This window comes from Verruconis gallopava, assembly GCF_000836295.1.
Source record: "Verruconis gallopava strain CBS 43764 unplaced genomic scaffold supercont1.10, whole genome shotgun sequence".
Classification (NCBI taxonomy): domain Eukaryota; kingdom Fungi; phylum Ascomycota; class Dothideomycetes; order Venturiales; family Sympoventuriaceae; genus Verruconis; species Verruconis gallopava.
In genome coordinates, this window is record NW_015622146.1 from 697,499 (window position 1) to 722,192 (window position 24,694).

A 24,694-nucleotide genomic window follows, 5' to 3' on the forward strand; every position below is an offset into this window, starting at 1 on the left:
CTCGCGCTTTAGCCAGAACACTCTCACGCCTCAAATGTCTCAATCGCTTAATGCACTATCCTTCATCCAAGAACCATATACAACCGCAAATAGACCAGTCTATACACGCCCGAGTTCTCAGTCAGTGTTCCTAGACTCGAGATCCGTACACCACCACCGTGCTGCGCGTCGCGTATTTGACACGCGAATTAAAGCCAGTCGAAGGTCGATGGCTTCCACGCTTGAGCAACCAATCAAGCGAATAGCTGAGACGAGTTCGGGAAACTGTCATGACGCTCTCAAAGGCTTGAAGGGTAGTACGTTGCAAGAATCTCGGCCTCCATTTCAACTTGATAGAGACAGAAGCTTTCAGAACTTGCCTCGACAACAAATAAGTCTGCATACAGCGGATGGTCGCCGAAGCGTGCTCAGATGAAAATTCGACGTTCACAACGTTTTCAGTTCTGCTGGTAAGTTTTGATTTTGTGCCAAAGGGTTGTTTCAACTGTTTGACGGAGCTAAAAGAAATACAAAAAATAAATAACTCGCCGTATTCAAGTCACAGAGCATAAAGCTTCAACAAAAATGATATAGGCACCGAAGGTTAACTTATGATGCTAAGCCCTCAATGCCAATTAAGAATGATTATCTGCACGTTTGACCCTAAACTTTGGTCGATGTTATGGCATCTGATTGTAATGTACTGGACGACATGGAGCTTTACAGCAGACGTTTGTATTTTCTATATTCTAGAGGGTTGCTCATCGTCATGCGCAAAGTAAGGTCGTAAACCCCTGTATATACGAGAATTTCTGCTCACGCTCGGGCTAAGAAGTATGGAATAACAAGAATTGACAATCAAGGTAAACCCCAAGAGCAAGCCTGCTTGAGGGTGATGTTTACTGCTTCATGTTCATTGCATTCTGGAATCTGGTAGCATGATTATAGTCCGCCTTTGACAAGGTTGTCCTAATTTGAAAAGAATTGAAAAAAAAAGAAAGCAAAGAAACAGGTCTGACGCTGCAAAGTTGAAAACTTGAAATTACGGTGGTGAAACACTCGGTCCATAACAAGTGGTGAGCTCTGGAGCCTCGCTTGATTCCAACCACATCGCTGAGCTCGTAGATCCGGGAATAACATTCAAAACCAGCGTCGTGTACCAGTTGCATGTGTAGGATCCAGGATCCCACCAAGCGACTTTGCACGGGGAAAACAAAGTACAATCCTGGAAGCAATCATATATGGTCCCGCCCCATAGCATGAAAGACTGCAAGGCGAATTCATCCGGTTCGCCGCCGCAGGCAAGGACAGTGCCCGGGACTCCCATCAAGGTTAGAGGTATCGAAGCCACGTCGCCTGATTCGGGGAATATACCTGAGCCGCCAGGGTGACATGTGAAATCAGTGAGTGAGGGACAGGGAACTGGCACAGCACTGCTGGGTGATGGTACTGGGGAGGAAATCGAGGATGAGGACGAAGACGACCGTGTGGATGCAGCAGATGTTACAGACGATACAGAGATTGAAGAGGTAGAAAGGAGCGATGAGATGGAGCTGAACGACGATGAAGAACTGGCCGAAGAGGTAAAGCTAGACGATGAAGTGAGAACAATCGAGGACGTAGAAACCACTGAAGATGTCGAGCAAGCGGATGACGAAGAGCGGGATGAGTCGGTCGAAGATACGGTGCTAGTTAGTTCAAGACACTAAGCTAGAGGAAAACGTCGATTGGCCAGACGAAATCAAACTTGTAGAGGAAGCTGAGCTGTTTGAGAACACCGAACTTGTCGAGACTGAATTTGTCGAAGACGCCGGACTTGTTGAGGACACTGAACTTGTAGAGGTCACTGAATTTGTAGAGATTATTGAATTTGTGGAGGACATTGAACTGTTCAACGACACTGAGCTCGCTGAAGAGGCCGAATTTGGCGACAGAGCGGAGCTTAGCGAAGATGACGAGCTGAAGGAGCCAGACAATGAGGTGAACACGCCTGTCGAGGACGAGATTGAGGACAAGGACGAAGACAATATTGACGAAGGGGACAGGGAAGATCCACTGGAAACCGAGGACGAGGAGCCGTAGATCGAAGGTGTTGAAGAGAGGGTCGACGCGGAAGACGGGGACGGAGTCAGTGTCGACACCGTCGACTGCGATGGAGCGGACAAGCTTGTAGCCGAGCTTGGGAACTGTGAGCTACGCGAGCTCGAGGGGGCTCGACGGAGAGGAGCCCGTTGGTGACATAGACGGCGCGGATTGTGAAGGCGACGAAAGAGACACCATTGAAGCTGATGAGACTGAAGAGAGCGGGCCCAGTTGAGATGACCCTGAAAGTGGCTGCGACGTAGTTGTCGTAAGGGGACGGCTTGGCGAAGGAGAGCCAGACGAGGTTGGACTGATCACCACGGAGTTAGGAATGCTGCTCCTTTGGGTGGCTGGGGTAGATGTCGACCTCCAGGATGACAACGACGCTTGTATAGTGCCGCTCGAGCTAGCAAGTGCTGATGTGCTGCGGCGAGATGTCAAAGCAGGACTGGCGTTATTGGACCGAGTGTTGGCGCTCCTCGCACTCGACGAATTTGCATATCCTCCCGAGGGAAAGAAATGACTGATAGTGGGAGCAGAAGCATGACTTGACGTCAAGAGAGTTGGTTGGGTTTCAGAATGGGTTGCCCTGTTTGACTCTGCGGCTGTCGAAGAGGCCTCGTGGTCGCCATGATCGCTGTAGCCTGAAGAGCTCCAGGTATTTTCCCCGTACCCGCCGCTGTCCCCGTAGAGGCTGGCGGACATCTGATTTCCATCCCAGGGTTCCGCGCTTGCAGGCGGCCCTCCGCTGCCGCCGCGACCGGTCTCTTAGGGAGTAGACGACCATAATCTCGACCACCACTGCAAAGCTTACCCGCCGTACCAATTCTTTCTCTGCTCCGTGGAATACGCGCCAATGCCGCCATTGCCAACCCAGCCTATCTCCTTTGGCGATTGACCACCGGATATCTCTGCTTCCCAGATGCTCACGGGAGGGACAGTGACTGTGGTCGTAACAGTGCGGACGAGACACATAGAGGGGCCAGCTTGCGCGGCGACGGGTGTGAAGGTAACACGATCCGCCTAAACTGCGGCCGAGGCACCCCAAACCACGAGTGCGATTCTCATTGTCGCGTGTTTCCCTTTGAGCAGGCGGATGGTACGAAACAAAGGAGTGAAATCCGCGCCGATGTCACGGCATCCGGGTGGGAGAGAGCGCGGTTGCTTTGAAGAAAGGAAGGGACACACCTACGGCGCGAGAACAACAAGAGACTGAGAGTACGAAAAAAACGATGAGCGAAGGCGACCAGAGGCGAGCCGATACTATTAAGAAGCAAAAAAAAAAAGAGAGTCAAAGTCTACCACTACTCCACCCACTATTACGCGCGAGAGAAGTAGGAATAGAAACCATGTCTCCACCGCAACAGATGATTCTAGGAATCTTTACCGACCAGCGTGATAGGGAAAGTCGCTTGAGCCGGATTCAGTCGAGGTGGTATTCGTTAGGTTAGATCCAATATTACTGTCAGACTTAAGATTGCCACTATTCTTTTCACCTGTAACTGAGACACGGACAACAGCGGCAGGCTTGCGGAAAGGCACGACAGAACCCATTCTGGTGTAGCCGCGAAAGAGAGCCGCACAGAGGATGCGCATGGGGAAAGGTGCCTTTGTTGGCAATTGTCGCAGGCGTCAAGCAAAGGTGGATTTTATCCATGCTAATACATGAAGCTTGAGCTCTTGCAGGCAAAAAGAAGCGACAGGAGTCGAAGAATCGAGGTCTCAGTGGCACCGCACTACTCCTTAGCTTTGTCAAGTTGACATTAGTTATGCGGCTGAGAGGCGATTGTCAGGGGAAGTCGACCAAAATCATGTGACCGACAAGTAGGCAAATGTCGATTTCACGGCATCGCGAAGGACTTGACGCGCCAACGAGGCGCAAATGTTCACACAATGTCATGCTAGATATTTCCACCGAGCCCCCGATGCAGAGACTGACATTGATCACCTGGAGACAAGCTCGAAAAGCCTTCAGCGCTGAAGCTGCATTACGAAAAGAACTTACTCGTCTCTTCCCAGTCGGCATAACGTGCAGAGCGACTTGTCAAACATAGCGTCGACATTCAACGAGCCGAGCATGTTCTTCTTTTGCTCACTTCTGTCATTACCTGATCATTGCCTGCAGGACGTATCAGATGCTTGTCACCTTTGTCGGCTCGCGTGGCGAAGATTAAGGAGTACTAAAAACGCAGTTCGTCGCACGTATCATTGCATCCTGTCAGTGAAAGCATCACGGACACGCTCTAGGCACGGCAATCATGCCGAAAAGTACAGGACGCATGAAAGGGGGAGGGCCGCGCGTTTGGAGCATTCTAAACATAGCCCACACAAAAGATGAGATACATCACCTCAGACTTGCGAAAGAGGTAACTCGTCATTGACAAACAAACGCGTTCTTTTTGACGGAAGTAGAGCGCCGAGAGGAATGCACGAGAACTAGGATGGTTTTTCTTGATTCTATTTTTTCGATCCCTCAACATGGCTTCGAGTGCGCGCCGACCTCAAATCGCCAAGTCTGCCAAGATCGGCTAGCTCGAATGCAGCCTGAGGCCGCAGCGCTGTCGTGAGGATCGGATGCAATGTGCACGAAAAAAGATTTTAAAAAAAAAAAAAAAGAATCTGGCATCAAGAAGTGGTGCCTTAGGCCGCATCTAAGATGAGCCATCCTGCACTCCCGTTCGTCCATGGGGCTCGATGCCGCGGGCCGTCACGGCTTTTGGGTGCCGATAAGTTTACTTACGTGGGAAAACTTTTTTATCACGCGGATGCGCAGGATTTTTTCTTTTTCTGCTTCTTCAGCAAAGCAGCTACGGAACCGAACAGCGGACGAACTCGTCGCAGGTCAGCAGTTCCGTAGATTGTCTGAACAGGACTGTTGTCAGGCATAAAGCGCGCGTGGAAATGCACCGCGCTCCGGCTCTGCTTCCGACGCTCGGCTAAAACGCGCGTCGCTCGAAAACACAGAGTGTTTCTCTCACTTCCTTCTTGTACCCGCGCACGTGTTTTGCGTGCGGTAGCGGGGGATGACGACGCGAAGGCATCCTTCGTGATGACGGCATCGTTTTGCTGCGTGACAAAAGCCGGGAGCTCCGAGGCTGGAACTGAAGCCGAAGCGGGCAACCCACCTGAAGCTAAGCTGGGAGCTGCTGTGTGTTGTCATTCTTGCTTACGGGCAAAATGCGTAAAACAGCGGGGCTCTAACAAAATGCAAGGACAAAGGAAACACAAAACAGAAGCCGTGTGCCTGAATCATAACCGACATCATATGAATGCGGATCTCCTTTTCCACAGCGTACGAGACGTAGCACCGCGCTCTGGTGCACAGGCGCGCGTGTAATTAAAGAGACAGGTCCGGTTTTTTCCATTCTCCCCCTTTCTTCTTCTCCTTTGGCGGCCGTCCGTGTAAGGTACACCGTGCACTCGCGGCCTGTCCGGCAGAAGGTTGTGTTCCCTCTTATCTTGAGCAAGATGAGTGATCGCAAGAAATCGAAGGCTTGACGCAGGGGATCTCCCGCTGCTGCGTTTTTGAAAGGCAAGCCTGCAGACAGGCTACCGGACTCGCGTGGACGGAAAGCTGGGAGACGTCGCGACGGAACTAGACGGGGAAAGGTACATGGAGACAGACTTGCGCGTGGCGAATGAAATGTTCAGGAGGGCATCCGGCGAGGAACCATGTGGGTGGGGAGCAAACGGGAAGAAGAATGGGGGGCAAGAGATGGAAGGAGGAGGGGAGGGGGGCGAGAGGTGGAAGGGAATCTGCATCTTCATCTTTCCTTTTTCACGGCCATCTCTGCCCTTTTAGCTTTCTTTGCTTTTGCTCGCACCGCAGGCACAGAGCAAGTTCGCTGTGCTGCGCATCAACGGGAGCGTCGCCTTTTGTGAATCCGGCAGCAGCGCAGGCAAGCTTTCTTGTGGCAGCTGCGAGAGCTGGGAGCTCAGCCGTTTTGACTTTGGGCCGTCTGTCCGCCCGACATTAGTGGGTTCGTTAGGCCCAGTGGCCAGTAGACCGGCAGGCGCCCTCCCCTAGCCAACACAGTGACGTGCCAATGGACCAGGGGGAGGTTCGACGCAATGAGGTCAGCGTGTGCGTAAGTACACCACGCACCCTCTTTTTTTGTTATATGACGTGATCCAATTTTGGGGTGGGCACGGGTTGTGAATCATGCAGCGCATGCTACGATCTTCCTTGGTTTGGAGGTTGCTCTGGCGCAGCGTGGTTGGTGTGGCCGAGGGGGGGTGTGCTGCTGAGACACGACGGAGATCCAGCGAGCGCTGGCGACTGCGCGCGGTCTCGTCGCTGGTGTCGCTGGGCTCGACTTGCACACGACGCAAAGCTGGATCCACCAAGTCGCGCAGCGCAGCAGGATGGAACGATGTGCGGCGTTTCGAGAAGGGCAGAGCAGCGACGACGGCCGAGGCCTGCGCATCCAACGGCCGGCCAGCGAATGAGCTTGCGCGCAAGGCCCCTGAGGGCCGGAAGCTGACAGGGAGTGCCGGCCGACGCATCCCTACTAGCGAGTGCATTAGCTCCTCTTCCGGCGCAGCCCTTGCCAAGGCTCCCAGCACGGCGACGACTCGCTGCGACGGCCGGGAAGGCAGCAGACAAATAACTGGCCGGAAGCGAGTGTGGGTGGGTGTTTTGTATGCGCGCATGCGTGTGTGGATGTGGGAGGCGGCCGCGGTGGTGGGTTTGCGAGCAGCAGCTGGAGCAAGTGATGCGCGCACCATCGCCGTGCAAGCGTGGAGCGGTGCCAGAGCCCAGTGCCAGTGCCAATGCCCGCGCCGGTCCTGGCCTCTGTCCTTCTCTGAACCTTTTTTGCCTCGCTGTACTTCCCGGGAAAAAGTGGCGCCTGGCCGCCCTTCCCTCGCCCCGTTTGGTCTCTAGCTCGCCTCTCTGCCTCTCTCTCTCTCTCTGGCTCTGTCTCGTCGCTCTTTTCTCTTCCTTCACCACCCGCATCTTCCACTTTCTTTTCTCTTCCCACACTCTTACTCCAAAAGTCACTCCCACACTTCCCTCTCTACCACACCTGGCCCCCTTCTTCCTCTTCCTTTTCTTTTCCCCCCCCCAACACCACCACCTTTCGCCCCCCGGCATCCGCAGTTTTATACGACCAACAGCTGGAATACGCTTGCTTGGTTCGTCTTCGCGTCTTTTTAATTAGATAGTTGCTCTGCGCTCGCCGCTGCAGCCCTATCTGCTCACTTCAAACCCTCCGTGGACCGATCTGCTGCTCCTACGCTTCACTCCCCTCCAACATTCACCACTGTTTGCCTGCCTCGCTTAATACCTTCTCTTCACTTCGCTCTTTAGCCTGCTCCTTCTGCCTATTTCTCTATTAATACTCTCTCCTTTCTTCTCCCGGCACACCCTCTTTTTTTGGTTCTCTTCTTGGCCTTGCCCTTCGGTCGGAATCTTTTGCGCGCGCGCGCACGACTGCTCACTGCCAACTCTCTGGTACCCGATTCCGAAAGGTACCGAGCTGCCACCTGGAACAAAAAAAAAAACGCTGCGACACGTCTTTTCGTGTCGTCACCGGAACCCACAACTGCTTTTCGCACAGCGCATCGTCGCACACCACGCATGTTGTCGAGACCACAGCGCTCCTGCTTGTGCCATGCAGACCATATTTCGCTTGCCTTGGAGCACCGAGCCAAGCAGCGATGAGGCACTCGCAGACAAGATGTACCTGCACAAGCCGCGCCCAAAGCAGCCGAGGGTTGACATCAGCATGCTGAACACCAACGCCTCCGGCACCGGTGCCACCGGCTCTGTCAAGCGCAAGCGAGTCGACGGTGGAGACGCGCATCACCCGACTACGCCTAAGCACCAGCATGCTCCGCCGCAAGTCAAGAAGCTGAAAAGCGAACGAGGCGACGGCGCTGTGCAGGCTCCTTCGGTCCTGCCAAAGGGTGTAGACGCGGTCGTGTCGTCGCACCCACCGACGCCTACGATCTCCATGGCTGACATCAGGCCGTACTCGCCCAGCCCTGCTCCCGCTGCTGCCGCCGGTTTTGCGAAAGAGAAGGAGCTACCGGCCGGTGTAACTCCCGTGTCGTCAGTTGCGCCTTCCCTCGCACCCTCTGCCGCACCTTCCCCCGTCTCCTCCGCCCCTGCCGTCAACGATGATGTCAAGACTGAGCCCGCCGCAACTTCCGCCACGGACCCTTTCGCTGTCACGCAGATGAAGGTAGACTTGGACTCCAACTTGGACAAGCTGCGCGCCATTATCGAGGCCCACATCAACCTGGAGATCCTCCACAAGCACAACGAGCTGCGCCTGATAGAGCAGGAACTCGCAAAATGTCAGATCAGTCTCGAGCAGCTCCGCCGCTGCGAGCTTATGCCCTATCCGGGATTCTCTGGTCCTTCGCAGACCGTCACTCAGGGCACTGGCAAGTCGCTCAAGGCTCCAGCCGGCTACACCGAACCGCAATACCCAGCGCCTTGGGGCGTTACGGACGGACCGTATGCGCGCCACTACGCGACATGGCTGCTGCCTGACCCTGCCTTTGACCCGTGGCGCGTCCATGGCGGCTCGCACGTTGGGACGCCAATGACAACGCGCGGCAACCGCGCGATGCATCGTGGCAATGCATTTGATTTCCACCTTCCCGTGCAGGCTGCGCGGACGTCACGCACCTCGACCGGCAATCGACAAGAACACGGAAACTCGTCTGGCCGAGATCCAATGATCATGAAGCGTCAGGCCGACAACGAGTGGGTCCGTTTGCGCTGCAGCGTGTGTCATCGCTCCAACTTCAACAACATCCAAGGCTTCCTCAATCACTGCCGTATCGCTCATCATCAGGATTACAAGAGCCATGAAGCTGCGGCTATCGCCTGTGGAGAGATTGTGCAGGTCGATGAGGCTACCATGACTGCCACTGAGCCTGCGTCAAAGGACCAGCATCCCCCTGCCCCATCAAGAGTTAACTCGATGCCCCTTCCCACCCCCGCGTCACGCGCAGAGCGCGTCGACTCGTTCCCCCTGAGCACGCCCGTCGATCAGCCACACGTCAACCCGCTCGTCCTTCAGCAACCCTCAACCAAGAATCCGATCGAGCGCATCATCGACTTGTCTAGCACAGGCTCCCCCAAGCCCTCTGCGACACCCCGCCCTGCAAAGAACAGCCGCAAGGGCACGCTGGCTCCACACTTGAGCTCTCTCATGCAACGCCGTGGCATGTCTACCTCAGATCTGCCGGCGTTCATTGTTGATGCCAAGAAGAAGGTCGACCTTTCCGTCTACGATGTCTCGGATTCTGATCATGACGTCGAAGTCAAAGCGCGCAAGCACAAGCAAAAGAAGCCTCCCAAATCAACTTCGACAAGTCATCAAAACCTACAGCGTTCGCAATCCACACCGAACGTTTCATCGTCTCGTCAACCAAGTGCGAAGAAAGCGGCTGGTCGTCAAATGCCCACGTTCTCAGTTAACCCAACCCCGTCGCCGCAGCCACATCCCATCGTGCATTCGCACCCGCCACCCATTACGGGCGTAGGCTTTCACCCATCTGTCTTCCAACATGTCCCCGAGACGCCATCAGATGGCGATGTCGAGATGGAGCTCAGCCCTGGCACGGCACCTGGCTTGGTTAGCGATCACGAAGAAGACGAGTTCGACGAGGATGAAGCTGGTAGCGCGAACGGCAGCCACACTTCCGGATTTATGGGGCTGAACCTGGGGTTGGAGGACGTAGAAATACGTGACGGGAGCGACGTGGAGCGCGATGAGAGGAAGTCCAGGGAAACCTGTGGAGGTAATGCCGCGTTGTTGGACTTCGTGGAGCGGTGATTGTGCTGTTCCGACTTGGTACCCGGCCCGCGTTTCTCCCAAGTTTGTCCGGGGCGATTACCGTTTGGATTCTATTCTTTTCTTTTTTTTCTCCTACTACCTGTGCTACTAATCACCGCTTCTTTCTTACTTTGCTTGCCTTTACTTTCAAAGGAGCGTCGGAGAGGGTGGAGAGTGGACCGAAGGCAACATGAAAAGTCTCCTGTATCATTCTTTATTTTTGTTGTGCTTTCTGGGTTGGATCTCTCGTGCTGGTGGATGTGAGATCCGGTGTATACTCATCATCACTGTCTGATTTTTAGCTCGGCGTTTGGGTGACAAAAGAAAAAGACGGGCCGGTTGGGTTGGGTTGGTGGCCTCCCCGGGTCCTATGGGGTTGGTCGGTGGTCGGTTGGTGGTTTACTTTACCTGTGTTCGATTACGGCCGTGTTTTTCTAATTCCTTTTTCATATGCTGGCGGGCCAACCCGGACATCTTCTAAGAGAAAGGGAGCCTCGTCTTCTGTTTTGTGTTTTTGAAAACTCCTCTCTCAAAATTGATCTCTTAACGAGGTCAAACAATCACGGTGTCTCTCGAGTGACACACTCTGCAACGTGTGCGGCTTAGACTGGTCCATGGTTGGGTGGAAATTACTTTTACTACTCTACTAGTGCAATACTTATGCTGACCACACTTCTTCGATTCTCAGAAGGCCTCTCTGATTTTTTGCATATTCGACGGCGTTCGATGTGCGAAGGGTGGTCTGTTGTATATTTAGATGAATCAAGACTTTTCGAAAAGACACTTGATCTGCTCTACGCGTTGCTTTGGTGTCGTACAAGTACACATCTTGCATCCAAATAGGAGGTAAGCCTGGAAAGTGGGACTGACCAACGTCTTCTCTTGAAGGCCATCCTCGACGCTCCTCCATTCCTGTAGGAGCATCGCGCATCCTGGGTGGCAAGCCGAAGTGTCTGCCTTGCATAGCTCGCGACGGCTTGTATCAAATGCTGCCTGACCAGCCAGACAAATACCTTGGATGGGTGGATGGGGCAGACGTCGCGTGCGCCATTTCGGAAGCCCCAACTTTACTCCTCCTTGCCCTTCTTTCTTCCTTCTCCACCTTCTCAGCCTCAAATTAGTGCACCACGCTTTTCGACGAGCGCGTCGTCGTCGTCGAAAGCGAAGCTCGAATTCTCTAACGCATGGTTCCCGGTGAATGAGGTTTGCGGGTTTAAGGTTGCGGATGGAACTAGGCCCCCCGGTTTTATTTTTTTTTATTTTTTTTTTTGAATATTCATTCCCCCTTCTTCTTGTTCTTCTCCTATTGCTGCAGCGGCCACTGCCACTACTACTACCATTTCATTCAGAGCTGCGGAGTTCTTAAGGTACCGAATTTGGAGTATGGAAGTGAGTCTTGGCCTCAGCGTCTACTCGGCCAGTCATTGGACCGGCAGTTTCCGAACACGAATTCCTCGACTTCAGCCGTACTGTAGAGCTAGCTGAACGTACCGGAAAGCTAGCATTCCGTGATGAATGTATCCAGAGTTAGCAACATGCACACATCTCGAATGCTGTGGCGTGGACGAAGAGGCTGCACAGATTGGAGCCATGCTGTCGAGGACGTGAGCACGTCGGCGTCCGCGACGTCTTACATGTCGGAAGTGGAATTCCCGTATGAAGGCCAAGACCACGATGCACACGAAGGCGAGCGACTGAGTTGAGACTCACAATTGCAAGCTCGATGGCACTGGTATCGTACGGCATCCTCCACGGTATAATCCGCGATGGAAGTTGGGAGCTCGAGTATTTAAGCAGCAAAGGAGACGACGCGACGTTCGTTCAGATGCGATCAACAGGCTAACCGAACGACAACGAATCAACCAACTCGAACTCTTCGTCTTTCAGCAGCGCGGACGCTATTTCTTCTTCGCGGCTCTACGGCTAACTCATCACAAGATGTCCTATTCTACTAAGCCCGTTCATATCGTCCAGAACGCCGGCGGCTGGACAGAAGAGAACAAGAAGCACCCCGTCGTGGAGTGGCTGCACGACTTTGAACGCGAGTTCGACTTTGGAAACATGAAGACAACCGGCCACGCCCCCTGGGCCACGGACGACTTCACCTTCTCCCAGTGCGGCGCCCCAAGTGCCACGCCGGGCGCAGCGGCGTTCGCCGCCCTCGTGGCCGTCTACGCGCCTTTCAGCGCTCACTACCACGAGCCGCATTGCTACCTCATCTGGGAGAACGAAAAGGGCTACGAGTTGACGGGCGTGGCCAACATGTACGGCACCTTCCACGTGCCCAGCGCTGGCGGCGAGAAGGTGAAGGACCTGGAGGGCCGCGAGTGGGACTTCAAGGGCCTCGGCAGCTTCTACTTTGTCTTCGAGAAGGACCCGAGCGGCCCCAAGGGCCTGAAGCTCAAATCGGAGGCTCTCGTCGCCGACGGGCTTCCGGTCGCCAAGGAACTGGTCAAGCGCGGCATGGCCACGCCCGACCAGGTCCTTGCCTGAACGGCCACGCCGCGGGCGGTACTCTCGACACGCCTTTTCGCCGAAAGAGGGCTTTTTTTGGGGAGAGGGCTGAAAGAGCTTGGGTGTGCGGAGTGCGGCGCTGTTCGCTTGGGGGTTGTGAGGAAGTGAGGGCTGTACCTTTCTTTGAATTCTTATTTGCTTTCACCGACACTCGCTATCATCATGGTCTCCGCGGATCGTGGTGAGAGTGGCCGGTGCTAGCCGGTCGATTCGAGGAGCCATGTTACTGAGACAAAAATTGGACTTTGGATTGCTTGGAAAGTCTGGTATCTCTTCTCTCTCTATTTTTTTCCCCCTTCAATTTTGTTTCTTCTCCTCTTTTCTTAATGATCAATCATCCATGTCCTTCTCTTAACTATCTCATGCGCTCGCCTTTACGACGTGGAACCCGTCAAACGCAGGCAAGACTCGTCTGATCTCCTCGGCGTAATTGTGCAAGCCTCCTGCATAGTTCGTCTGCTCGAACGCCTTGTCCGGCTTGCTTCCTCCCATGTACCTTTACGCGGCGTTAGCTGGGAGAGGGGATAACGAGGTTCCTTTGGCAGGGCTTGACGTTATACTTACGTGCTCTTGGTGGTTGGGAACAAAGATATGTCGCTGAGGTGGTTGATCTTCTTCTTCCACTCTCTGCTCGCCTCGTCCGTCGGGTTGATGTACTTGATCCCCTTGCGCTCGCATGCCTTGATCACGTCCGTAATCCATCTCCCTTGCACCTCTATGGTGGTGGGCCCATTGGATAGCAAAGTCGGGCCGTGAGGCCCGTACAGATGAAACATGTTCGGGTATCCAGCCACGGTCGTGCCAAGGTACGTGTACGCTGCTTTCTTCCACTGCTCCTCGAGACTGACGCCGTCTATGTTACGGAGGCCCATGGCCGTCATGCCGCCTGTTACGACGTCGAAGCCGCTGGCTATGCAGATCACGTCAAAGTCGTGGTGCGTTCCGTCCGCCAGGTTGATGCCGTCCTCGTCGAAGCTGACAATGGGGTTGTCCTTGATGTCGACGACGTCGACATTGGGCCGGTTGAACTGCTCCAGGTACGCGTACTCAAGACAAGGCCGCTTGACGCCCCAGTAGTGCGGCATCTTCAGCGGCGCCAGGATGTCTCGTTTTCTTGGATCCTCGATCCGGGCGCGCTGCTTCTTGGCCCAGAAGTTGTACACCTCCTGGTTTGCCTCCTTGTCGTACAGGTAGTCCTTGTAGTTGCCCAGCCAGTAGCGGAAGCCGCCGTCCTGCCACAGCTTCTCGAAGAAGGCCTCCCGTTCCTCCGGCGTGTCGTCGAACGTGTTTCGCTCGGAGAACGTGTACAGGAAGCCGCCGAAGCAGTGTTCGCGCAGGTGGAGGAGCTCCGGGTACCACTTCTTGGCCGACTCCTGTTCTTCGACGGTGAGGTCGCGCTGGCGCATCGGCACGCACAGGTTGGGCGTCCGCTGGAAGACCTTGAGGTGGCCGGCTTTGGGGCCCCACGCTTGGGTCAACTGAACGCCCGTCGCTCCGGTTCCGATAATGGCGCATTTCTTGCCCTCGACAGAGACCTCCTCGTCCGGCCAGAACGATGAGTGGTGGACGATGCCTTTGAACTTGTCGATTCCAGGCCAGTCGGGGACGTACCGCTTGGCGGCAAAACCGGCACAGATCACAAGGTACTTGCATTTGGCGGTCCTTCCGTCCGCCGTCTCGACGCGCCAGCGTCCTTCTTCAGGGTCGAACTGGGCACCCGTGACGACGCTCTCGAACGCGGTTTGACTCTTTATGTCGAGGACCCTGTCGCAGGTATCAAAGTAATCTCGCAAGTCGTGATAGTTTGGATAGTTGTTTGGCCAATTGTGGCTGTCATCGCGTCAGCTTGACGTACGGCTCACGGATCAATACAACTAGAACACGGACGCCTTGATTACTTCCGGGATGTTAAGCTGGTACTCGGGTACTTCCGAGTCGACCATAGCCCCGGCTGTTCACCATGTTAAAACAGATTCGCTGTGGGTTCAATGACCACTGACGATAGCAGTTCCAACGCCAAGTTCCGCCCAGGTCCGTGCCGGCTTCGTAGATTACAGTTTTGAGCCCAGCCTTCCGGAGAGACCAGAACATGAACACGCCAGCGAACCCTCCCCCGACTATGAGGGCGTCGACTTCGAGATTGTCCACGTAAGGACCGTCCGTACGTCGACGACGCCCTTATTCGCGCAGCTGCGTCCGGAGTTTCGGGTTTGATAGCTCAGGCCGAGTCATTTTGGCTGTCAATGCTGCTCCTTCCAGGATGTTATCACAAAAGTTCGGGACTCAGAGATGGTGTCATTCTTTGATCCACAGTCTTTCCGGCCCTTTATATGCCATTCGATTTCCTCGTTCTTCGACAACGCACTTCGGAGGAACGGAAGCTTGGTAATTGTTGGGATGATGCCCGCTATGGATTATGCTCACAAGACACACTGTACGTAGTTTCGAGCAGCATATCATGTCGACGACGAGCATTTCTCCTCATGCCTTGAGACACAAAATCGTACGACTCAAGGCGCAGTCAGGGATCCGCATAATCCAAGACCCTTGCTTGTCAGCCTAACCAAAGCGACAAGGTACATGTTCGTCACGTTGGTCGGCTATATGATCAAGCGTTAGAGGTCATGGTTGTTAGCCCGTCTCGCGAGCGAACCAAACGAACGCGGACTATTCTATGTGCACCACCCGCATCATCGACATGGCGCTTCCACAACGGCCGAATTTTTTATATGTTAAACAGCCAAAATCTAGAGGAAATGACCATAAAATCAAATCAGGGCCTTAGCAACAAATACCCCACGTTGCTTCTACGAAAGTGGGGCTACCCCAGAAATTGCCCCTGTTGTCCCCCTCTTATATCCTTTGATCCTCTGACGTCCCCCCGCTCTGCAAGAAAACCCTCTTCTCGAACGTACATGCTGTGTCAGTGCCGCGGACACGACGTGTTGGCATCAGAGAAGCAGTGATTTGCAGTCTCGACGTACGCCTTATCCGAACTATCCGTTCCATTCCTCCGTGGAGAGAACATAGACAGGCAACGAGGGTCAAAAAGTTGCAGAGCCCCAACCAGACTAGAAACAAAAGCCTTCACTTTTCGTACTTTCTCAAAAAAAAAAAATGGGTCTTTCAGTCGAGGCTGTCAGCAAACTGAAGAGCGCCTTTGACGGCGCGTGTGCCGACAAAGACAAAGGCATCCCTGGCGTGGTCGGCGTCGCCGTCGGACGTGACGGCAAGGAGCTGTTTGCCCACGCCTCGGGCAAGCGAGGATTCGGATCCGACGAGCCTATGTCGTTGGATACCATCTTCTGGATTGCATCGTGTACCAAGCTTATCACCGGCATCGCCTGCATGCAGCTTGTCGAGCAAGGAAAGCTCTCTCTTGACGACGCGGACCAGACTGAAGGTTTGTGCCCAGAACTAAAGGACCTGAAAGTCCTACAGCCTGACGGGAAGCTTGTCGAGAAGAAACGAGGGATCACGCTTCGGATGTTGCTTTCGCACACGGGTGAGTTCGCTGCCACTCTCTTCGTTTGCTTGCTTAACTTATTGACTGGTCATCAGCTGGATTTGGCTACACTTTCTTTCACACTGGGCTTCGTGATTACAGCAAGCCGATCGGCTACGATGAATTCTCTGGGCATATGAAGGATATGATCCAGCCCTTGGTGCACCAGCCCGGTGAGGCTTGGCAATACGGAGTAGGTGATCTCATGCTTCAACGTTTCGCCGTGTCGAATCGAGAATTTTTGACAAGAGTCTCTAGCTGGGCATCGATTTCGCTGGCTTCTGCGTGGAACGAGCGACGGGCTTGTCTCTCAACGAGTACTTTCAGAAGTACATCTTCCAGCCGTTGGGCCTTGGCAACATATCGATGTTCCCCAGCAAGTCCATGAAGGAACGGCTTGCCTATATGAACACACGTGCACCCGATGGCCAACTTGGTCCACGGGATCACTTGCTGCATCGTCCGCTGGTGGTGGAGAGCAAGGAGATCAGCTCGTGTGTGAACAGCGGAGGGGCGGGATGCTTCGCAAGTCCTCGTGAATACTGCCAGATCCTGGCCACGCTGCTCAACGACGGCACGTCGCCGCTGACGGGAGCTCAGATACTGAAGAAGGCCACCGTTGACGCCATGACCCAGAACCAGATCACCGAGTTCCCAAATTTCGGCAGGCAGGGGATTCCCGCCTCCAAGCCGGATCTCACAAACGAGATACCAGATCTGTACCCGGGCAAAAAGCAGGGCTGGGGCTTGACCTTCATGATCACGGATGGTCCAACCGGGCGATCGGAGAATGCGATAAATTGGGCCGGTTTGCCGAATTTGTACTGGTGGTGCGACCGCGAGAAAGGAGTCGCTGGAATGATTGCTTCTCAAATACTTCCCTTCGCTGATCCCCAAGTTCTCGGACTGTGGGTAAATTTCGAGTCCGGAATCTACAGCGGCCTCGTCTAGAAAGTAAACGTTGAGCGATAGAAAAAGAACTGTTGAAAAAAATTTTTTTTCTCTGTCTTTTCAAATTGTGTCCCTTTTCGTGATTGACGCTATGTAATCAGACCGAATGATGCTACAACTCAATGCCAGTATTTTGGCGCAACCGGTTTTGCCATCAACCACGCTTCGTCTAGAGCGTCGACCACAGCCTTTGGCAATGGACCCTTTTCGAGGTCGGCTAGATTTTCATCCAAATGCTTGACGCTGCTTGCTCCGACGATGATCGCATCTCCCTTCTCCCTTGACAGTGAGGAGTGATGTTCTAGCCAACGCAAAGCGACCTCAGCGACCGTCAACCCTTCCTTGTCTGCAGCCTTCTTAATGACTTCCAGAGCGTCGAAGTATCTGTCATTCCAATACCTTCCCCTGTGGAGGTTTCCCTGCATGATTTTCGGATCGAAGCGAGAGCCAGCCTCGAAAGTCTGCTGATCTCGAGTGTACCGACCCGTGAGAAACCCACCCGCCAGAGGCTGGAACGCGTACAGCGCAATGCCGTAGTGGCGCAAGCAAGGTATGAGCTCGTCGTCTACGCGGCGCTGCAGAGCGTGGTAGATGCCTTGATACACCACAGGCTTGATCCAACCGTTGCGCTCACAGATCTCACAGATCTGCGCGACTTCCCACGACATGTAGTTGCTGATTCCGAACCGGTTGAAGTACCCCTCTTTGTAAAGCGCGTTCACTTCGCGTAGGGTGTCCTCGAATGGGTGTCGTCTGTCCGGGCCGTGGAGATAAAACATGTCTATCTTGTTCGTGTTCAGCGCCTTCAGACTGTTCAGTAGACCGCGTCGCACGTCTTCGGGTGTATGTGTGTACGCATCATCCGTGGGCAAGGGAGTTCCCTTGGTAGGGTAGAGTTTTGTGTCCATGACGATGCCTCTTTTTTGCCATCCAAGTTCGGCAAGTATTTCTTCTGTGGAACCATTCCCGTACACGCGCGCTGTGTCGATCTCCACGTGGCCGTGTCGAGTAAAGCTGTCCACGATTTTGCCAGCCTCCTCGGCGGTGTGTACTCTTGCACCCAAAGTGTCTGCATGCCGATAATTAGCGACGAAAATATGCCCGGCTTAGATTTAAAACCCACTTGGCCTGCCAAAGGTCATGGCTCCAAGTACAACCTTGAGTGATGTCTTTGGAGTTGCCATCTTGACCGAAGCTATTCCAGTACTCGGGAGAGTTCACTTGATCAAGTTCTTATGGACGTTTGGATCGAATGTAATGGTGCTTTTCATCAATCCTCTGAAGTTCTACGGCGATGGCGCCGATTTATTCGCAAACGGCTACCCATAAAACACCGCGGGTCACCGCAAACCATTTCTTCAGCAGCGGAATTAGGAATTAACATGGCGTTGTCGCCGATGGCCACTGGACACAACCGTAAATCAGTTTTGACCCAATACAGAGCATAGCATGCCACACTCCTCACCTACATACCACGCGCTGAGTTGACAGGGGCATGTTGTTAGCGCGTAATCCAATTGCATTAGTGTGTTGCCACGCCAACTTTCCGTCATTGAACAATGTTCTTAAAATCGTTACTAGCGCAAAGTCTAACATACGTCCGATAGAACGTGCCCGATCGAGCTGCACTTAAGCCAGGAATATAATCCAAGTGCATGAATTTGAACAACGACGCAGCGCCTCTTGATTAGAGCAACACCTTAATGTCATGGAGAGCAGTGAGGAGCTTCCAAAGAAATTTAGTACAATACAAGCCCCGTGTTGGAAACCCATCTGCAGGACGGAGGACGACTGGAGAGGCGTGACAAATCCTGTGGAAAGGAAGAAGAGGCAGAATAGAATCAACCAGAGAACCTTCCGTATGTTTTCTTGCAAGGAATTCTGTATGCGAGCATTCCATTAGCTTACACCGTCTCGGCCTCAGGTAGGAAAAAAAGTGCGCAGAAGAAAGAACAGCGAAACAAGCAAGCGACCCGTCCCGAAGAGATAGATAATCCAGACGGCGCTTCACTTCTGACTTGCCCACAACGCATTGCTCGAGTTCGCGAAGCAATTAAAGCGGCGTATCAGGCTTATATGCTCAATGTTCCTGGCCCAACAAACCTCCACATGCTAATCCGTCTCAACGTGCTGCAGGCAATTGCGCGTAACGCTGTTCTCATGGGTTTTTGGACGGAAGGCCTTTGCAAGGACGATTACGTATCGCCATACAACGACCACGGACCACGACTACCACATGAGACACTACCTCTAGCGAACTGCCCAGCAGCGCTCGCACCAACCCGTTTGCAGCGAACGATGATCCATCATCCTTGGATAGATCTGTTTCCGTTTCCAGACTTCCGGGAACGCGTGCTGCGAGCACTGGATGCAGGTATCCTAGATGAAGACGAACTCTGCTTAGACATACTGGAAGTGGATGGACGCGATCTGGAAGAAAGACCTGCGCTCATAGTTTGGGGTGAGTCCAGCAACCCTATGGCATGGGAGGCTAGCGTACAGTTCTTAAGAAGGTGGGGCTGGCTTGTCCAGGGGTGTCCGGAGTTACTGGAGAGCACAAATTACTGGCGGGAAAGACGTAACGAGCGTAGATTGCCCCAACCTCTGATGATGATGCTCGCTCCCTCTGCCACCAATGTCGTAATTCGACCGTCTCCTGGGACAAGGTAAAGCATCATTCTAACCAGGCTTTAACGTGTACAAAGTCCATTTCGAAAATATATTCGCCTATTCTTAGACTGCGCCCTGAGGCGGACTGAGGAAGCATATTCTGAGCTTGCACATAAAATCAATGCGAGAAACCCTGGAGAAATTTCTGTTAACAAGCAAAAATGACTTGCCTCCATCACTGTCAAGCACTGTTTGACGATGAATGCTTTGATGGTGCACTAATACCGTTAAGTCGCTGCAGTAAGGCTTGGCCAATGTTGCCAGATGATAGACGTCGAACATGGCAGTATACAAAATGATCAAAATAAGAGATGATACCAAAGGGCGAAGAATGGCCTAGCGCGGGAAGTGGATCATGAATTCAGGTGCATGCGTTAACGGCTGTAGTGACTTAGAATGAGCCTATTCTTAGAACATTGCTGGAATATTACTCATGTCAAATTTCCTTTGTGTTCTTTTTGTCTGAAGGTCTGTCAGTAGAAATCTGATAAGGAAAGCCTTGGTTTAGAGCCGCAAGAGCTCCGTAGGCTCGAATCCGTCAATCAGAATGCGATTCGGGAGAAATTGCGCGTGTCCACTGTTCATACGTGAAACTCCCTTGGGCATCTGCAATGCGCGAGTTGAAAATTTTCTCTAAATAACACGTAACATGTCTTGATCCACCCAGAGAAACACCACGCTATGCAATTAAACATCACGTCTGATAGAGTACTCCGATCAGGCCCCAGAGAAAATGCTCACCTGTTCCCCAACAAGTCAGATCCGTAGCTCTAGTGTCACCAAAGGGACAGCACTCACCGCCATCAACAAGCAGCATATACTAACGTATGGACTTAGACGTTCGCCAACTCTCGCCAGTTTCCAGAAAACGCCAAATGCTCCATTCTTATTGCGGTCCATGATTCCAGGCATCAGGGCGTGAAGATATGTCGAGGTGCATATTGTGAGGAGGACAACCATGAGAAGCGACTGGAAGTTGAATATCGCCGTCTACTGCAGTTAGCCGTGTTACGTGTGATTATAGAACGTGTACATGGGAATTCACCATTTCGGAGATGTGTTAAGCACCAGAGCTCTAGTTTCTCGTTGGTTTTGTGGTCAAGATTATATGCGATCAGGTTTAGATTGTTTTTGGATCGAGAGGAGCGCGACGTGATTAGGTAGTATTGATGTTGTGGAAGTGCAGTAAAGGACAGCTTTGACGAAGCGTTGCCCTTGCTGAGGCCGCATTTTCGCGGAGGAAACTTGGGAGAGCCGATGTTTACCCCACAACAAGGAACCCTCTGCATCAGCTTCAACAACTTTTTTTAAGTTCCCGCACTCGCTACTTCTACCTTAGCATTTTCAGGCTCACGTCCACTAGAACAAGTTGGCGTTGTTTCTTACTCAAGTGCTCGGCAAGAACCTCTTTGGGCCGTCTGCATCCATCAAGCCCTTTCCCAAGATGCGACTGCCTTAATAGACGATATCGTCTCATTTGATTTTCAATCTCAATATATTTCCATCACCGTACTCTAATAGAACACCATGGAGGTACGACAACGACCCAGACCGACTGGACAGCAATGGTTCGAGACCAACGACCTCGCACGTTACCTAGAGGCCTTTGGCGACGATCCGCCTCCGTTGCCAGAGACAATGCGAGTCTTGGACGTCATAGCAGTTGAGTACGTGTTCGAAGTCACCTTGTATGCGTACTCGTGCTGATGTGGGATCTATAAAGCTACATAATAGAAACGTGCTACGAAGCAGAAGCGCATGCGCGCTACGCTGGTCGCCAGAAAGTCAAGGTGGATGACTTTCAGTTCGCGCTTCGCAATGATACAAAAAAACTGGGTCGTGTACAGGAGATGCTGGAGAAGGAGAAAGGGCTAAAACTCGCTCGTAAAGCATTCGATTTGCCTGAAGGTGCTGTGCAAAAAAATATAGGAGAGGACGGCGAGGTCAAAACGAAGGGGAAAAGAGGGCGCAAGAAAAGAGTAAGCGGAGAAGATGCTGACGCTTTGGAAGACAGCCCTCAAAAGGGTAAAAAGAGGAGGAAAAGTGGTGCTGAAAATGCATTTGCCACGGAAGGCATTGGAGAGGATGATGTGGATCTTGAGGATGAAAATGACGAATGATACCTGTCAAGGTGTGTGATGGTACTCTTCGTTCAATCTCTTCATGAGGAGTGCTTGATACAGAATCGGCATTCTTCTGAACGACTTGAGCACGTCTAGAACGACTCAATAGATTGCTGCAAATGCACCTGCTTCGCATGATGGAAACAGATCAATAAGTCTGTTTTGACTCTCGTGCGATCTCAGACTAGCTTCTGTACTCGTAGTTCTACTTCGCAGCACGTATCGAGACAATAGCCAAGATACAGAAACATGAAATAGTGCACCAAGGTCAGAATAATGGCAAGCCAATCAGGCCTAATGTTAAGCCCGGTGATTCTAAGCAAAGAACGCGTGCATCTAATTGTCCTGGCCAAATGGATCGAACATGAGCTTGGAACGTTGATGGTTTTACAGGCATGTTGGAAAGTGCACCTCAACGAAGACTTGCTTTTCCCGACACGTGGACCCTCTAGACCTCATTACTACTCACACTATAGCCGCCATTCATTTTGCGGCCAGCACCTTCGACTCGTTGTTTTTCCCTCTCGATCCTCAGATTCAGTACAATGCTTACAGAGTCCTATTACTTCGTAGATTGGGTTTTAGCCCTCAATGCGAACGTACATGTGGCTAATCACCGCGATTGGTTCACCGAGTACACCCCTTTCGAGTATGGTTTTGCATTTTGTGTCTTTCGCGAACGGAACACCTTCAGCATATGCTTCCATTCGATGACTTATATTCGCTACCTGCCTGCCACTTGACCGGACTAATTTCATCCTTAGGTCCGAAGTCTGTGCCCATTATGCTTTCCCCGAATCCAACAAGCTCAAGGTGAAAGGCATCGGCAAAGTCGAGCTAGATGTACGCTCGCACGACACAAATACGCAAGAGCAAGGACCCACTCACCACCGCTTGATACTACATGATGTGCTTCATGTGCCAAGTTCTGTATGCAATGTTATCGGCAGGCCTTTGTCTCAGTCAGGAACATGCTACAATCTTCTCATCCGGCCGCAAGGTTCTTGTCTGACAGACAAAAAGTCAGGCAAACAGCTAGGCATGCTTAACGATACTCCGCTTTTGCATCTGAGGTTGCGTGGACACGCTGAGGGTCACAGCAGCATGAACGATAACGTGCACCACATGATTGGCCCTCTTTGGCCTGAAGAGGAACGGATACGCTGGGAAGAATATCGGACGAAGCTGGCGGTGGCTCGTGACGGCCATTCTGGAATCCTAGAACAAGGCTCAACCAGCGAGACTACTATGTCGTCCCTCCGGTACAAAGAATTTGTGGACATTCAGGGCAAGGTGCCTGGAGACGACTCCATCAAGGACAAGGGCGAGGAGAAGATCAAGAAGAAGAAAAAAAAAAGGAAGCGAGGTGGCGCAAAGGCGAAGAATAAGGCGCGAGTAATATCAGACGATACCATGTCTAGCACCACAGCGGGGCAAAAAGACCGGGGCGAGGATGAAGATGATACGAGCAGCATCGACCCAGAACAGTTTTTGGCCGATCTCGAAGAAAATCCTATGAGCCATTTGGCAGACTACCACTTCACGTCCGCGGAACTCAAATGGATTGCAAAGCACTATGGATACTCTTCCAACTTTATGCTTTGCTTTGGTCTAAAACCGTTCGACGACGAAGACTGCGCTGAGGCGAAGACGATCATTAGAGCATTGATGAGCGCTAACGACTGAGTCCCGATAATGTACTTCCTATTAAGACGTACAGATGGAGTCCTAGCGCTCGATTCAATGCGTCTGCTCACTATCTTACCGAATTGCAAAATCCTTGAGACGAATATCCCCGCGTTATTAACACAGTATCTCTGGCGCCAATTTGAGTTTCGAACAAACTGCATCAGTAGTATCTATAACTAAAATCAATACAAATTCAGCTCGACGCTCTCCGCTTTGCTTGAGCTTTTTTCCTGTTTCAACATAAGTTTCCGAAAGCGCTGCCAGCCATCCATGTGTTTTTCCAATCAAGCTGTCCTGTATATTAGTCAGAACGGGACGGAGAGTAAGCTTGGCTCTGCTCGATGTGGCCCCGTCCGCTTGTAACTTTGCCGTTTCTTTGACTTCCGGGACTTCTACGTGAGGATGCAGAGTTACGTCGAGACTGAGATTTTGACAGCAGTCACGAAACATGTAAAGAATGTTTGGAAGCGAAGAGTCAAAAGCAAACTGTTGTTATCCTTACATGGAACTATTGTCCATTACCGCCTTTGCGGAATGAAACCTTTTCGACACTGACATTTTCCACGCCATTGTCATCCTTCTTCAGCTGATATACGTAAAAGACCACGACGTCACCTTGGAACTATGACCGTACATTAGCACAACCCAAGAATAAGCGGTCCAGAGATGCCTTCGGAACCGGGCCCTACTTACGTCCATAAGCACAAAACTCGGTATCGGCTCTTCCCCTTCGGCCCACCATCCCGTCCCCATAGCGCCTGTCGCACTTCCTGGGCTCACAAAAAACTTGCCCTCCATCTCGTACGCCTCGAATCTATGGCTACCGCCCCACAGCAAGATATCGACATCCATCTGCCTGGCGGCTATCAACAAAGCATCGCCATCTCCGGGAGGTATTATTGTATGGCCATGCGTGAAGCCTACGCGCAAAGGGCCATGAGTGACAACCTTGGAAAGAGCAAGAGAGGCAGACTGCGGATCACAGTCAAAGTCGCCCTTGACGAGGTGTAGCTCTGGAGCGAGATTGCGGAGGAATTCGTGCGTCTTGCGGTCGGTGAGATTGCCTAGGCAGAGTATCTGGCCGATCTTGCCTGGGGTGAGAAGTTTCTTAAACTGCAGATGAGAAGGTTAAGCTGTGTTGTCCGCAAAGGCATGGAAGATCGGATGCGTGGTGTACCTTGGCGGGAATATCCTACTGAACGCATTAGCCGTCTATAGGGAGCAAAGGTCAGCGGCAGAAACGTACAGGAGCTCTGTCTGGTATGAAGAGATCTCCAAGACAGAGCACTAACCGCGAACTCATCGCGGCGGCATTTGCATTGGACAGTCTGCTCACAACCGACAGGCAACGCTAGATGCATGACATCGTCAAAGCTCCGAGCCCA

At 52.5% G+C, this 24,694-nt stretch overlaps 10 protein-coding genes across 10 annotated transcripts; 7 read left to right on the forward strand and 3 right to left on the reverse strand.

Moving 5' to 3' along the window:
• Positions 1-1,238: 1,238 nt before the first annotated feature.
• Positions 1,239-2,061, forward strand: PV09_03896 (uncharacterized protein; the record flags this gene model as incomplete). Its single annotated transcript, XM_016357161.1, has 3 exons — positions 1,239-1,317; positions 1,384-1,670; positions 1,753-2,061. 3 exons carry the CDS (start codon positions 1,239-1,241, stop codon positions 2,059-2,061), a joined length of 675 nt encoding a protein of 224 aa, XP_016215250.1.
• A 4,892-nt stretch (positions 2,062-6,953) lies between these two features.
• On the forward strand, positions 6,954-10,640 carry PV09_03897 (uncharacterized protein). The gene has a single exon (XM_016357162.1). It carries the CDS (start codon positions 7,677-7,679, stop codon positions 9,855-9,857), a length of 2,181 nt encoding a protein of 726 aa, XP_016215251.1. The 5' UTR covers positions 6,954-7,676; the 3' UTR covers positions 9,858-10,640.
• Positions 10,641-11,795: 1,155 nt separating this feature from the next.
• On the forward strand, positions 11,796-12,627 carry PV09_03898 (uncharacterized protein; the record flags this gene model as incomplete). The annotated part of the gene is made up of 1 exon (XM_016357163.1): positions 11,796-12,627. One exon carries the CDS (start codon positions 11,796-11,798, stop codon positions 12,348-12,350), a length of 555 nt encoding a protein of 184 aa, XP_016215252.1. The 3' UTR covers positions 12,351-12,627.
• A 104-nt stretch (positions 12,628-12,731) lies between these two features.
• Positions 12,732-14,462, reverse strand: PV09_03899 (uncharacterized protein; the record flags this gene model as incomplete). The annotated part of the gene is made up of 4 exons (XM_016357164.1): positions 12,732-12,867; positions 12,936-14,201; positions 14,259-14,322; positions 14,372-14,462. The coding sequence occupies 4 exons, from the start codon at positions 14,460-14,462 to the stop codon at positions 12,732-12,734; spliced, it is 1,557 nt and encodes a 518-aa protein (XP_016215253.1).
• Positions 14,463-15,488: 1,026 nt separating this feature from the next.
• PV09_03900 (uncharacterized protein) lies at positions 15,489-16,869 on the forward strand (the record flags this gene model as incomplete). Its single annotated transcript, XM_016357165.1, has 3 exons — positions 15,489-15,876; positions 15,933-16,069; positions 16,135-16,869. 3 exons carry the CDS (start codon positions 15,489-15,491, stop codon positions 16,825-16,827), a joined length of 1,218 nt encoding a protein of 405 aa, XP_016215254.1. The 3' UTR covers positions 16,828-16,869.
• Positions 16,870-16,930: 61 nt separating this feature from the next.
• PV09_03901 (uncharacterized protein) lies at positions 16,931-18,117 on the reverse strand. The gene is made up of 2 exons (XM_016357166.1): positions 17,951-18,117; positions 16,931-17,896 (listed from the first exon to the last, which is right to left on the reverse strand). The coding sequence occupies exons 1-2, from the start codon at positions 18,009-18,011 to the stop codon at positions 16,947-16,949; spliced, it is 1,011 nt and encodes a 336-aa protein (XP_016215255.1). The 5' UTR covers positions 18,012-18,117; the 3' UTR covers positions 16,931-16,946.
• Positions 18,118-18,464: 347 nt separating this feature from the next.
• On the forward strand, positions 18,465-19,672 carry PV09_03902 (uncharacterized protein). Its single transcript, XM_016357167.1, has 2 exons — positions 18,465-18,686; positions 18,752-19,672. The coding sequence occupies exons 1-2, from the start codon at positions 18,536-18,538 to the stop codon at positions 19,495-19,497; spliced, it is 897 nt and encodes a 298-aa protein (XP_016215256.1). The 5' UTR covers positions 18,465-18,535; the 3' UTR covers positions 19,498-19,672.
• Positions 19,673-20,771: 1,099 nt separating this feature from the next.
• On the forward strand, positions 20,772-21,940 carry PV09_03903 (uncharacterized protein). The gene is made up of 2 exons (XM_016357168.1): positions 20,772-21,164; positions 21,221-21,940. The coding sequence occupies exons 1-2, from the start codon at positions 21,025-21,027 to the stop codon at positions 21,615-21,617; spliced, it is 537 nt and encodes a 178-aa protein (XP_016215257.1). The 5' UTR covers positions 20,772-21,024; the 3' UTR covers positions 21,618-21,940.
• Positions 21,941-22,036: 96 nt separating this feature from the next.
• PV09_03904 (uncharacterized protein) lies at positions 22,037-23,549 on the forward strand. The gene is made up of 2 exons (XM_016357169.1): positions 22,037-22,269; positions 22,385-23,549. Exons 1-2 carry the CDS (start codon positions 22,166-22,168, stop codon positions 23,304-23,306), a joined length of 1,026 nt encoding a protein of 341 aa, XP_016215258.1. The 5' UTR covers positions 22,037-22,165; the 3' UTR covers positions 23,307-23,549.
• PV09_03905 (uncharacterized protein) lies at positions 23,440-24,662 on the reverse strand. Its single transcript, XM_016357170.1, has 4 exons — positions 24,556-24,662; positions 24,487-24,501; positions 24,003-24,422; positions 23,440-23,931 (listed from the first exon to the last, which is right to left on the reverse strand). Exons 1-4 carry the CDS (start codon positions 24,610-24,612, stop codon positions 23,818-23,820), a joined length of 606 nt encoding a protein of 201 aa, XP_016215259.1. The 5' UTR covers positions 24,613-24,662; the 3' UTR covers positions 23,440-23,817.
• Between the last annotated feature and the right edge of the window lie 32 nt (positions 24,663-24,694).